Genomic DNA, 13,093 nt, shown 5'->3' with positions numbered 1-13,093 from the left:
CACCTCCGGTACCGAATCGCGAACCACATTCTGGCTTGGCGACTTTCTGTATGCGCCATGTCGACAATCCCCAGCTAATGGCCATATAGAATGGATAGAAACCGCATGGACATTGAAAGTCGAAGCGGAATCGCTTATAATTCTTGACATGGTGATCGTTTACCAGCCTGGGTTGGACTGTGGACGAATATTCTGCATTCATTCACCCTGGCATATGGTCAATACTCTTTTCAGCAACGGAGTGACGAGTTACTCACTGTGAATACATAGACATTGCATGAAAGTTTGACAACCTATTTCGCCTCATACTCGGGGAACTGCGAGAAAGAATCGCCAACAAACTCGAGTCCATCAAAGGTGAACCAACCCTCTCTCTTTGTCCTCCAAGAGGATCGGGGTATACCGTTCAGCAATCGAAAACGGAAGAGTAGCAGCTTTGAGGATTATGGTCAAGGCTCGTCAGCAATGCGGGCGACTTTGGGAGACTGGTATGAAACATCTCTCTCTCTCATCTATATGTTGATCCATGGAAACAGTGCAGATAATGCCGTGACGATTGGTGTTCTTTAAACTGGGATACAGAAACAAACCACCCAGAAGGATTAACCGACGTACCAATGCTGTCCTCTTTGCTCCCAACGGCCAATTCTCTTACCACCCAAGGATGGTGATGACAGAGTATTAGAACACGACGTATATCTGATCCAGATATGCTGACCGCATTCCTCACTCGCAAAAACGTTGAAATGTGACGAGAAGCCACAATCATTCGACACGTCTGCATGCTTCAACAAATCGAGAAAAACCCTTCCAGCTCTGTTCCTCAGGGTCTACAGTGGAGCAGAAACATTGGCCTCCCAAGTCTTAGAGTCTGCATACGCATACCAACCCCGCAAACGTTTGCCTCTATTCCGAGACATAAACACCGTATTGGCCCTAGCCGTCTGATAGTCAGTTTCTAGCTGACCAGCCACGTTTTCCCCTTAGCGCAAAGTAACGCATGTCGACCGTTTGGTTCGTGTCTAGTCCTGCGACGGCCCGCGAGGAGACTAGTCAGATCTCACGGGTCTAGACTCAACTCGATCTGCGTGATCCAATAGTAAACCTCAACAGCGCACCGGTGAAAAGGCATGAAGTTATTTGCGGAGAAAGTTCAGCTCATGTTCCGGTATGTGAAGATGGAACAAGATTCGTCAACTGCGGGGTTGCAGCTTGATTTGTCGGCACAACCCGTTCCAAAGGTTTCAGCTCGCCACTTCGTCAACGATATGGTGAACTCGCTGGATTGAGACTGTATGTATGTGTGCTGGGGAGAAGTTTGCATAAATAGACCCTCAAGTCCCAGGAAACTTGGTATCGCAGCTTCTCTTCAACCACAATACCCTAACATACACACCATTCATCATGGCTACCGCTACTCTGAACAACATCAAGGAGCATCGCCTCCCAACCGACTCGTACAAACACATGTGGGCGCGCTATGTTGCAAAAAGAGCTTTCGATGAAGACATCAAGTCCGCCTCAAAGCGGTTAGTTGAAGCACAGAAAGCCAATCCCGATCTTTTCTCTGGCAAGATCAGCCAAGATATGCGCGTGGCTACAATCCTTGCCAAAACACAGGAGGAAATCGGCACTGGCCTTGTTCCCAGAGATTCCAAGAAGCTAGACATTGGAATCATCGGCGCTGGTGTTTCTGGACTCTTCACTGCTCTGGTCTTTGACTGGCTTAATGAAGAGTGCAAGGACCAGGGACTCAAGATTAACTACGACATCATTGAGGCCGGCGAGGAGGCCAGATTGGGCGGACGACTATATACTCACAGGTTCTCCGATGCTCCGCATGACTACTACGATGTTGGAGCTATGCGATTTCCCAACAACACCATCATGAGAAGGTCAGTTGCATACCATCCCACACTGACATGTTGCTCACCAGACACAGAACCTTCCAGCTGTTCAACTACCTTGGCATGAAGCCTGGAAAGGGTGGTTTGATCCCCTACTACATGGACGACGTCGACGGCGTTTGTCCCACGTACTTCAACGATGTACGCAAAGTGGGCGACGTCTGGACCGACAAGGCCGATGATCCTTTCAGAATTAACAGTGGTCTTGAAGAAAAGGATAAGATCCCCGAAAAGTACGTGTACCAAACAATTGAAGGAAGCCGCTAACGAGTTTAGATACCTCAAGACAAACCCTAGCAAGCTTGTAGAGGCAGCTTTGGACGTGTTGATAAAAGACACCAAGAAACAATTCGACGAAGTCCGTGAAGAGAATGACGAGAATGGCACCAAAGCGACCGCGCTCTGGGACAGATTGATGAGAGCTGATAAATTGAGCGTTCGACAGTTCCTTTCATTGTAAGTTGACGCGAGAGAGACATGCTCGTTTGCTAACGCTGTTCAGGGGCCCGAATGACACGCCCAGTGGACCGGGATACAACTACAACACGATCGAATGGCTGGAGTCAGCGACATAGTAAGTAGCACAATGAGAATTGATGATCAACTTCTGACATTCTTAAGTGGTACTGGCTGGTACGACCAGTCACTCACAGAATGTGTCCTCGAGCAACTCGACTTTGACACCCCAAAAACACCCAAGGGCGAGCCCAAGGTCAACTACTGGTGGTGCGTCGACGGAGGCGCCCAAACAATCGCGCAAAGAATGGCCAAGAAGATCAAGAACCCTGTCCAGTACAAGAGCCAGGTGGTAGCCATCGACGCACAAATCCCCAAGCGCAAGGAGAAGAATGACTACACGCCCATGAAACTAGAGATCTCGAATGGCGAATCGACAAAGGAGAAGGAGTATTTTGCAGTGTTCAACAGCACAACCCTTGGCGCACTCCAGCGCATGAATCTCAAAGATGCTGGTCTTCTTTGGGGCACCAAGCAGGCCATTCGTGCCCTTGGATATGGTGCTTCATGCAAGGTCGCCATCAAGTTCAAGACTGCGTGGTGGCAAAAGGAACCCTTCCGTATTAGAAAGGGTGGCCTCGCGCATACCGATCTGCCCCTTCGCGTTTGTGTCTACCCATCCTACAACATCGAGGCCAACGAGGGAGCCGAATGGGACCCCGAAAAGCCTGCCGTTCTCTTGTGTTCATACACATGGGGACAAGACGCCCAGCGCATGGGTGCCCTGATCTCTTCTGATTCTCCTAAGAACGAACAGCAGCTTGTGTCGGTGCTCCTGCACGACCTTGCCCTTCTCCACGCTGAGGAAAGCGGAGAATGGGATTACAAGAACCTTCTCAAGACACTCAAAGAACAGTATCAGGACCATCATGCTTATGATTGGTACGGCGACCAAAACATGTCGGGCGCTTTTGCCTACTTCGGACCTGGCCAATTCTCCAACATGTGGCAGGAGATCATCAAGCCCAACGCGTACGGACAGCTGTACCTCGTCGGCGAAGCATCGTCCTCTCACCACGCCTGGATTGTCGGCGCTCTGGAGAGTGTCATTCGAGCTGTTTATCTCATGTTTGAAGGTCTTCAGAAGCAGGAGCCCGACAATGAAGCCTACAAGAAGGCTGTCAAGCTACTGAGCCAAGCACCCCAAGTTGACCCAAAGACGGAGGGTGGTGATGTTTTCGGTGGGGATGCTGGCGAAGGGCCATTGAAGCCTCAAACCATGCCATCAGGACTTCCGTTCTACCCACTCCCAGAGGAGATGCCCGATCGTCTTCTGGATGTAAGCAAAGATGACAAGGTGCTGCGAGACCCATTGAATGAGAACGACGAGTACAAGGAAGGCGCGGCTATTCTGTTGTCAGTAGCCATGATAGGATGGTCTCTGCTTGAGAGTTACATAGACTTCGAGCTCGATGATCAGAAGGCAAAGCCACAGTGAATAGATACTAGTCAGTTTTTCTGTGAATAGAAATGGCTATTGGGTAGCAGAAAATTTGATCTCCTAAGTCTTAGGATATAAAAATAAATAGCCTAAAGACTATGGCTTTAGTCGCATAAGATGACATACTAATTTTATGTTCTCCACGGCCAATTTTTCTGATATCCTGATGAATGGCAATAAATCGCTTTCTCTCTGGCTGAAGTAAGCTTTATTATATTTTGATTGACGTCGACTGCAGTACTACAATGCTCTGATTCTAGAGAAAATGGACTGACCACACATGCTAGTCTTGCTGATCGCTCTTCTAAGTTGAGCAACGTTCCCTATATACAGCATCCCATAGTGAACCGCTCAAAGCACGTCCTCTAATCCAGACTTTTGGATAGTTCTTAAAGGGTTGGTACTCATGTCTTGCCAAGGCAGGATCGTAAGGCTGATTGAATGGCACAGTCATGATCCGGATGAGATTATCGGGGTCCAGTCTTCCCCAACTATCGGTGAATGCATCGAAGTTGGGAAATTCGGTCTCCCAATCATAGAACGTTATGTCAATGTTTCGTCCCCGGTATGGTATTCTGTCCTCGAAGCTCATTGTCCGTTGAGAGGTCGCTTCGGTCCACGCCCTGGACCAGTCGTCTTTGATGTTCTCTTCCGACATCTTATTCCCTGAAGGGTCCGCGCGTGGGAAAACAGCAATTTCCAATTGAGGGCATAGAAGCATGTTCTTCCACAGTTCAGGTCCTGCCATGACATTATAGAGTGCCAGGCGCCGAAGCTTTGGCCATTTGGTCCAAACCTCGAGCTCGCTGCCGTCCTCGTTAGTATCCAGATAGAGCTCATCATTAATGCTGACAAGCTCTTCGACATTTACCAGCGCCTCGAACCCCTCTCTTAGAACCCTTCGTATGCCTGTATCATCATCATCGGGCCACAGAGACCGAAGGGGCATCTCCACAATGATCGCTTTGAGGACTGGGGCCAATGTGATGAGGACCTCGTTCACAGCCTCAGCTGTGCCCATATCCTTGAGCTCCGGTTGATAGGGAGAAACAGGCGAGTACGATATGGGATTGAAAGCCTCTTCGTTGATGGATTCAGGCTCAGGGCTGGACAAACGAGAGATGCCAAAGGGAGCCAAGAACAGCCTAGTAGAGCCATATGCTTCGCATGGTCTCCGGCCGGTGACGACGCTTTCCCGCGAGATGAAGTCACGGAAGAGGCGCAAACTTTCATTCGATTCAATTCGAAGGCAGTTTTTCCAAAGGAGCCGGGATGCGATAGGATAAACTGCTTTGCAGACCAAGGTCAAGTCGAGGAGCGTCGTTGTGATGAGATGTGAGGCGGGGAACATCGGCCGACTATGAGAGGTAGTTTCTGGAATCAAACTCTCAATGATTGACAGGATAATCTCCATGGGCAGCCGGGCCTTGGGAGTGTCGTCCATGTTGCCTGTTGAATGAAGAGAAGAAAAGTTGACCTCCTAAGTTTTAGGTTATAAGAATAAATAGCCTAAAGAGCATATTCTAAGTAGCATAAGCCGATCTACTAATTTCGTCTCTTGTGCTTGTAGCGGCCAATTGTTCTGATACCCTGAGGCTTGGCACCTGCCGAATGATTCACGGCCGTGAAGTGGGCAGGTTGGTCATTGGAGGAAGGTGCTGACAAGGGCGGTGCTTACCTACTCACTGCACCTCCTTCCACCTGAATCCCTCAACTCGCCCTTGGTCTCTCATTACAGCTTAGGTATTTAGTAGATTTGCATCTGAACAAAAAGTCAATGAGAATCGTTGTCTGGTATTTACGAGGTAAGAGAACTTTCTAGCTGCGACATTGTATAACAACTATCATCTTGACTTGATACCCAACTCATGCTACCTGTAACTGCCTACTAATCCAACACCAAGTTATCGAACCCATCCAAGAAAACCCTGATATCTCTTCCTGACTTGGAATTAAAGGCCCGAATTTACTGGTTGGGCCAGCAGCCACGCCAAGAGCCAGTAACCTGCTCAATAGCATTGTTGGCCTGCCAGGCAAGTCTATAGTCACACATTACTTATTAGTCAAATTCTCAACTTGTAAAAATAATTACAACTTACCCAGCAGTAGTGCTAAAGTCAACCTGCCACCAACCATCGCCTCTATCCCAGGCCTGCCAGTTGTGCACAGTGAGTCCCTTGCCTCGTAGGGCAGAGAGGAAGCACTGGCCAGATTGGTTCTCGCAGTAGCCATCGAACAGGAAGGAAAGTCGCTTGAGACCACCGTCGTTCCAGGAGCCGTTGCACTGCCATGAGTCGGCCATGACGGTGGGAGCCGAAGCTGCGATGACAGCTGCGAGGGTTGCAATGGAGAACTTCATGGTGAAGTAGAATATGTTGATGAGTTTGTAAGATGTTTTGATGGGTTGTTTGTTATTCTTTGAATCAAGATAACTGCGTCTTGTCGTCTTCTTTTTATACTTGAATCTGTCTCTACGCATTACCCTCGAGGATACATATTGAGGAGTGTAACAGAGCGAGTAACAATCCATAAGCTGTTGTCAGCACTCAGTAAGGCTGTAAGCGGTGATATTTTGCATTCGAGGCTATACCCAAGAAAGCAACATCTTTCATTCATGTTATTGTTCTATTTTGACTACTGTAATCTGATAGGTCTCAGTGTTTATTTAAAGTAGCGAATACTACTCTAAAACCTCAGCTGCCTAGCAAGGCATATATGCACAATGCTGACAAACCGCAGATCACGGCTCAGCTGCTTATGTGTGGGGAAATTATAGATTCCAAAAGGTCCATCTTACATCTCTTCATTGGCTTATTCAGCATTCAGCCGTATTATTCGACTCCCGCAATGACACTGTAAGCTTACCTTGGGGTTACGAAAAACAGCGGATTGGCTTATACGAAAACCCACTGATCTGCCACCGAAATCCTTCCGCTGTTTTCATACCACCCTAGGCTTATTATCGTATCAACTTGTCGACGTTTTACTCGTTGCAGCTTAGACGAATAGTATTTGCTAAAACAGTTCAGGCAGGTCAAGTTACACAGATGAGGTTTTGGCTGGGTTTGTTGGCTGTGGGCACAGACGGCGTTGAATCTCGCAAGACGTATCTCTGGGAGCGGTGTAGAAGATGCCATTCCCATGCCTCGCTATCATTGGAAAGGGACTCGCTCTTGCTACGGACTGATGTTGCCTCTGTGTCCTGCTTTGTGAAGCAGCGAATGAGAAAGGGTTATATATAATCAAGCTACTGAGGTATCAAGTTTGCATTACAGCATGAGGTACTGGCCAGGTTCCCGTGGATTGGTCGATACAGAGGGACTTTAAATCTCACACCTGTGCGGTTACCCTGCATTTTTAATCCCCAATCATGTAGTTCTAGAGACTCCCGCTGAAAACAAAGGAAGGACAGGCTATAGGCTTGTGTCCCCTTACTTGTGCCGGATTAGTTGCACGAGTTGGCAATGAATTAGCGGAAAAGAAAACCTCGAGCACGGACCGAAGCAGAATTCGGTAAGCGTTGGATTGTTCACCCACTAATAGGGAACGTGAGCTGGGTTTAAACCGTCGTGAGACAGGTTAGTTTTACCGTACTGATGTCCTCACCGCAATGGTAATTCAGCTTAGCAGGTACAAGAGGAACCGCTGATTCAGATAATTGGTTGCTGCGTCTATCTGACCGGGCAGTGCCGCGAAGCTACCACCTGCTTGATAATGGCTGAACGCCTCCAAGTTAGAATCCATGCCAGAATGCGGTGATACCACCTGCACGCACAGATAGACAAAAATAGGCCTCGGCTTAGCGTCTTAGCAGGCGATTCCTCTACAACGCTCGAAGAGCGCCATGGCACAGGATCCTCGTCTAAATAGCATAAAATGAGCTACTGTCTTCTAGCTGTTCTAATACCCTTGCTAGCAAAACGTCCAAGATGTCCAAGCAACCTTATGACAAACGGTAGATACCTAGCCTAAATTGAGATAGCCGAAATTGAGATAAAGCGCACGCTTCTTAATGAGTCTAACAACAAATTGAATCAAATCGAGGAGAAGCCCGTCAATTTTCAACATGCAAATATTTAACTATTAGACGTGTAAAAGAACTTGGTGGACGGATCGACGACTAGGGTACTCAGAAATGGATCACTCAACTACAGCTAGACTCTCCCAATACCCCACTGTCCATATGCAATAGCATACAGGTACGGATATATAACATAGGCCTTGTTGTCAAGGACCCTCCATCTCTTTACTATGCTTCTTTATTGGCCCTACCCTTACAGAGTACAGCGAGTAGAAACAGCAGATCTGCGCGATGGGGACAGCTAAATTTCCACTGCAATTTTAACCCCCCTCAGGCCATCCATTTCACAGTCAAAACGCCAACTGCCGTCGTGCATTCCTAGGAAGTCGGCCTTCACTGCAACTTTAACCCACCGCTAAGGTCCTTACAGTAGGGGATATGGCAGTAAAAATGAATTTGCCATTAAAGAAGTTCGGCTCGAGAAGCTGGAAGATCGACAGTCAAGTGGAGGGACTGACACTCGGCAAGGTCTCTCGGTAAGGTCTCCCGGCTGACATGTCACTATCATTCGCGTGTACAGTACAACCTCAAGTGTCGGCCGACAGTCTGGGCTTCAAATGATGGAAACTAATGACTTTGCCGGTTTCCGTGCTCACCCTCAAATCTTTAATCATTGCGCATTCTTGAAATTGCTGTTGCTTGTACGTACCCACGGAATATTTATTCAACAATTTTGGATGATTCTTGTCACTAATCAATCCAAGCCTTAAAATGACGTGCCCTCTTCCCGGCAGTTGAGCTATCCGACGGCATTCAATTCTTCCGTTGACGCTCGGATGAACTAACTTTCCGCCTCTACACGCTGTTAGGTTAGACGACGTCGCAATGGAAACGCTAGTGGCTGACAAAAGGTTACCCTGAGCAAAAAGAACAGCCAGTAAACACAGTTGAAACATTGTAAGACGACCTACTAATTTTGTCTCCTGTACCTCGCTTTCGTGATTCTAAGCGAGATGCAGGCTATGCATCCGAAACGCCATTGAAGCATGTGACGAGACATGAGTTTGAGACTTGAAACGCAATTCCAGTATATAAAGACTCGACATGTATCCATTGAAACAAACAAAACAACTTCAAAGATGGCGCCCATTCCAAAGACTCAAAGAACTATTCACGATGACTCTACCTCTATTGGTAGACGCTTCGTTGATCTTGCCAAGGTACGTACCTTCATCTTAGTATCAAAACTCCACCACTAACAAACACAGTTTCTGTCCTCACTAAAAGGCGACTTGGATCTCGCAAATGTCACAGCTCCTCCATTCTTCCTCGCCCCATCTTCAGTTGTAGAAAACCCAGGAAGCTGGGCTCAACGACCATGCCTTTTTACAGCCCCTACCAACGAACTCGATCCAGCAAAGCGAAGCTTGTCGGTTCTACAATTATTCCTTGCAGGTCTTCGAAGTCAGCTGTACGTGGCTGGTGCACCCAACGTCAGCATCAAGAAACCTCTCAACGCATTCCTCGGTGAACAGTTTCTTGCTTCATGGACCGAAGGAGACAGTAACACGAGATTAGTCGTCGAGCAGGTCAGCCATCATCCACCAATCACTGCTATGCATATTGCCAGTGAAGGCATCAGAGCAGATGGATACGGCAGAGTCGAGATGACGTTTAATGGAAACATCAACATTCGTCAGATGGGCCATGCAATCATTCACCTGGATAGATTCGACGAAGATTATCTGGTCCCACTTACGGATGTCACCGTACGAGGATTTATGTCTGCCTGTCTTTATCCAGAGATCATCGGCACATACACCATCAATTCAAGTTCGGGATATGTCTCAGAGATTGATTTCTCAGGAACAGGCTTCTTCAGGGGAAAGAGGAATTCTTTCGAAGCGAGGGTCTACCACAAAGATCAACCCAAAAAGATTTGCTACAAGGTTTCTGGCGTGTGGAGCGAGGGCTGGAAGATTACCGATGCCAATGGCAAGGTGGAGATATATACTGTTGAACCAGAAACATCATCCATGAACATCAATCCCATCGAAAAGCAAGACCCACGGGAATCAAGACGAGCATGGGGAGATGTCATTTCAGCTCTGCAACAAGGGAATTATAGAGACGCATCTGCAGCGAAACATACAGTGGAGGAAGCCCAACGACAAAAGAGGAAAGAAGAAAAGGCTTCAGGAAAGATATGGCAGCCAGCTTTGTTTAATAGTGTTCCGGGAGAGGAGCATGACGTGTTTCATCGGTTATCAAAAGGTACCAAGTGGCAGCTTTATGATGAAGAGACGAGAGGAGTTTGGAGACTTAATGAGGAGAGTTTACATCAAGTAGATGCTAGAGATTGAGATGATTTGGAATAGATACCCGTTTAGATTAGTTTATGAGATGATCTGACTATTTACCACATTTTTACCAAAGCAATTGTCATGTCTTGGTGTTTTTTTTATTTACCATTTTTAATATTCTCATCAACAGTGCCCACCAACAATTTACCTTTTCAGCATTCCCAACAACCACATCCCACCAACATTACAGTTTACAATCCCTGCGATAACTCTCATGATCCTTATCTGAGGTAGTATTAACAATCAATTTCCAGACAAGTGCCAACCTTAGGGCTGACGCTTTGTTGTACCTGTGCACCCCAGATCCACTCGTATTCGCAATACTATTAGTCACTCTACCCCCTGGCTCCCGCAGAATACAAAAGGCGCTATCTTCCTTCTTTAATTTTATGGATAAACCATCATCTAACCATGTATAAACTTTTATTCCTCGGCACAGTGCTCGTTGCACTCGTAGCGTTGCTATTCCCACAACAAAAGGATGAACATCCGCCGTACGTCAAGGGGAAGAATGGCACGGCATTGTTTTTGGTGAACCAAGAGCATGGCATATCAAATGTGCTCGTTGCTTCGGCGTCAGCCATGCTCGAGACATACCCCGATATCGATATCCACTTCGCCTCATTCCCCAAACTCAAGGGTAAACTCGAAAGAGTCTCCAAGTTCGCTAAACGAAAGACGCCTTCAGCTCGCGATATTGTATTTCATCAACTCAAAAGTCCTTCGTACGCGGATGTGATTCTCAACTCAGGCAGGAGTCTCGACGACGTTCCTCATCCTCCAGGCCCAGCTGGTATTTCTCACTTATGCAAAGATATCCAGCTGTGGATATCGCCATGGTCCGCTGAGGAGCACTTTTCCATCTACGAGGAGATTAGTTCTCTCATTGAAGAAATTGATCCTGCAGTAGTAGTAATTGATACTCTATTTCGACCAGGACTTGATGCAACAAGAGACAAGAACAGACAGCATGTTTTTATCACGCCCAACCAGGCCGTCGACAACTTTCTCGGAGAACAGCCGTACGGAAGCATGTTTTGGAAATATCCATCGTGAGTTTATCTCCAGACACTAAAACCAAGCTAACAAATCAGAATGAGCTCTGGTCTCCCATTTCCAGTGCCATGGAACAAGATTCCTGAGAATATCTACCTCAACGTCCGATTTATCTACAGTGTTTTAAGAATGCCAGACGTTACTGCCAAGCGAAAGGCGCTCCGTGAGAGAGGACTCAAAGATCCTATCAACTTCTTCGGCATGTATCGAGATGATGTGCCGTGGATTACAGTCACAGCCGATGGGGCTTCTATTCCGGTAGATTACCTTCCATCGAATGTCACCACCACAAACCCGATTGTACTTTCTGTTGCTCCAGCCATTGAGCAGGATCCTGTGCTTGTTGAGTGGTTGAAGAAAACACCAACAGTCTTGATTAATCTTGGCAGCACAGTCAGCGTATGTACCCCGTCCGAGTTATCTTCAACGCTAACGAAATAGTATTCTGAATCTCAAGCATCAATCATGACACAGGCCATTGCCAATGTCCTCGACAAGGTTGACATTCAAATTCTTTGGAAGTTCAACAAAGTCGGCACCTACTCAGATGACGTTTTTCTCCCCGTCAAACAACATCTTGACAGCGGTCGTCTAAAGTTGGAAAGGTGGCTCACGGTTGATCCAACCTCATTACTCGAATCAGGTCTCATTGTTGCGTCTATTCACCACGGAGGAGCCAACTGTTACAACGAAGCAGTCTAGTAAGTGTATCTCATCCTCTAACTAGACAAAGCTAACTTCTGCAGTGCCGGAGTTCCTCATGTCATTCTACCATTGTGGGCCGATCTCTACAGTTACGCAGCACTTGTGGAAACCATTGGGATCGGTGTCTGGGCGTGTCCTGCCACAAGCCCAAAATGGACAGTCGAAGGACTTACTCATGCCTTTTTGAGAGTTCTCGACGGTGGAGAAGCGAGTGTAAGTATGCGTGAGAAGGCTAGAGAGTTGGGAGACAAAATCCAGGCAACAGAAAAGGGACGTGATGTTGCTGCGAGAAAGGTAGCCGAGCTGGCTTATTCTGGGGTGTAGGCGGTCAGAAGTTTAAATGACCGCCACATTCAAAGAGTTGCCATTCCTTTCAAAGAACAATGAACGTTCACCGTATCTTTCCAGTAAATTCAACGACTTAGGCGTACTACCACAGCACATGTTACCGAGGCATTTTTAAGCGATGATCGGAAGAATCATAAGGTTTGGTGGCAGTATCTACCGCATACGCTCCGACTCCTGAGAAGTGTGGATAGTAACCAGATTGAAAAGGCATGCGAGCTGGGACCCTGCATGTAGATGGAAAGGTAGGACAGTCTATAGGACTATTGAAGCATGGCATTGCAGTTAAAAATATATTATTAGCAGAGGACCACCCAGATCGATTAGCATCAGAAAGAGCAATCGAGTATTGCAATAGTGTTTTACGTAGTTCAAATACATAGGGCATATATAGTATTTAGCAATTTATATCCTATCTATCCTGTTCCCCTTTAGGCTCTAAATGTTTAATATACCCAAGAACAGTAACATGTCAATAAACCTATGCTTGTTTCCAAAATATCACAAGCATCATACCGCCTCAGCCCTGTCATCCAAAGCTGCCTACCAGGTGACCTGGAGCCACCCGAACGGTCAGAAGTTTGGATATTTGTCACACAGAGACAGTCGATTCCGAATCTACCCGCGGGATAATTGATCAGCAGAACAATTATCCTCCGCTGGCTACCAAGTCACGCTTTGATATAAATCCATGCCTCTTGGTAAAACAAACGTAGGGCGGTAGCATCAGGGACTCGGC

At 47.1% G+C, this 13,093-nt stretch overlaps 5 protein-coding genes across 5 annotated transcripts; 3 read left to right on the top strand and 2 right to left on the bottom strand.

The window, feature by feature from the left end:
- Positions 1 to 1,404: 1,404 nt before the first annotated feature.
- Positions 1,405 to 3,861, top strand: FGSG_09029 (uncharacterized protein; the record flags this gene model as incomplete). Its single annotated transcript, XM_011330468.1, has 5 exons — positions 1,405 to 1,899; positions 1,977 to 2,140; positions 2,205 to 2,363; positions 2,471 to 2,481; positions 2,561 to 3,861. 5 exons carry the CDS (start codon positions 1,405 to 1,407, stop codon positions 3,859 to 3,861), a joined length of 2,130 nt encoding a protein of 709 aa, XP_011328770.1.
- Positions 3,862 to 4,168: 307 nt separating this feature from the next.
- On the bottom strand, positions 4,169 to 5,308 carry FGSG_13504 (uncharacterized protein; the record flags this gene model as incomplete). Its single annotated transcript, XM_011330467.1, has 1 exon — positions 4,169 to 5,308. One exon carries the CDS (start codon positions 5,306 to 5,308, stop codon positions 4,169 to 4,171), a length of 1,140 nt encoding a protein of 379 aa, XP_011328769.1.
- Positions 5,309 to 5,638: 330 nt separating this feature from the next.
- FGSG_13505 (uncharacterized protein) lies at positions 5,639 to 6,277 on the bottom strand. Its single transcript, XM_011330466.1, has 2 exons — positions 5,964 to 6,277; positions 5,639 to 5,903 (listed from the first exon to the last, which is right to left on the bottom strand). The coding sequence occupies exons 1-2, from the start codon at positions 6,221 to 6,223 to the stop codon at positions 5,831 to 5,833; spliced, it is 333 nt and encodes a 110-aa protein (XP_011328768.1). The 5' UTR covers positions 6,224 to 6,277; the 3' UTR covers positions 5,639 to 5,830.
- Positions 6,278 to 9,024: 2,747 nt separating this feature from the next.
- Positions 9,025 to 10,309, top strand: FGSG_09031 (uncharacterized protein; the record flags this gene model as incomplete). Its single annotated transcript, XM_011330465.1, has 2 exons — positions 9,025 to 9,105; positions 9,154 to 10,309. 2 exons carry the CDS (start codon positions 9,025 to 9,027, stop codon positions 10,246 to 10,248), a joined length of 1,176 nt encoding a protein of 391 aa, XP_011328767.1. The 3' UTR covers positions 10,249 to 10,309.
- Positions 10,310 to 10,659: 350 nt separating this feature from the next.
- FGSG_09032 (uncharacterized protein) lies at positions 10,660 to 12,333 on the top strand (the record flags this gene model as incomplete). Its single annotated transcript, XM_011330464.1, has 4 exons — positions 10,660 to 11,300; positions 11,343 to 11,703; positions 11,779 to 12,005; positions 12,051 to 12,333. The coding sequence occupies 4 exons, from the start codon at positions 10,660 to 10,662 to the stop codon at positions 12,331 to 12,333; spliced, it is 1,512 nt and encodes a 503-aa protein (XP_011328766.1).
- Positions 12,334 to 13,093: the final 760 nt, after the last annotated feature.

This window comes from Fusarium graminearum, chromosome 4 (assembly GCF_000240135.3).
Source record: "Fusarium graminearum PH-1 chromosome 4, whole genome shotgun sequence".
In the NCBI taxonomy this organism is placed as follows: domain Eukaryota; kingdom Fungi; phylum Ascomycota; class Sordariomycetes; order Hypocreales; family Nectriaceae; genus Fusarium; species Fusarium graminearum.
The sequence above is the reverse complement of the archived record's forward strand: the minus strand, read 5'-3'. Positions and strand labels throughout refer to the sequence as shown.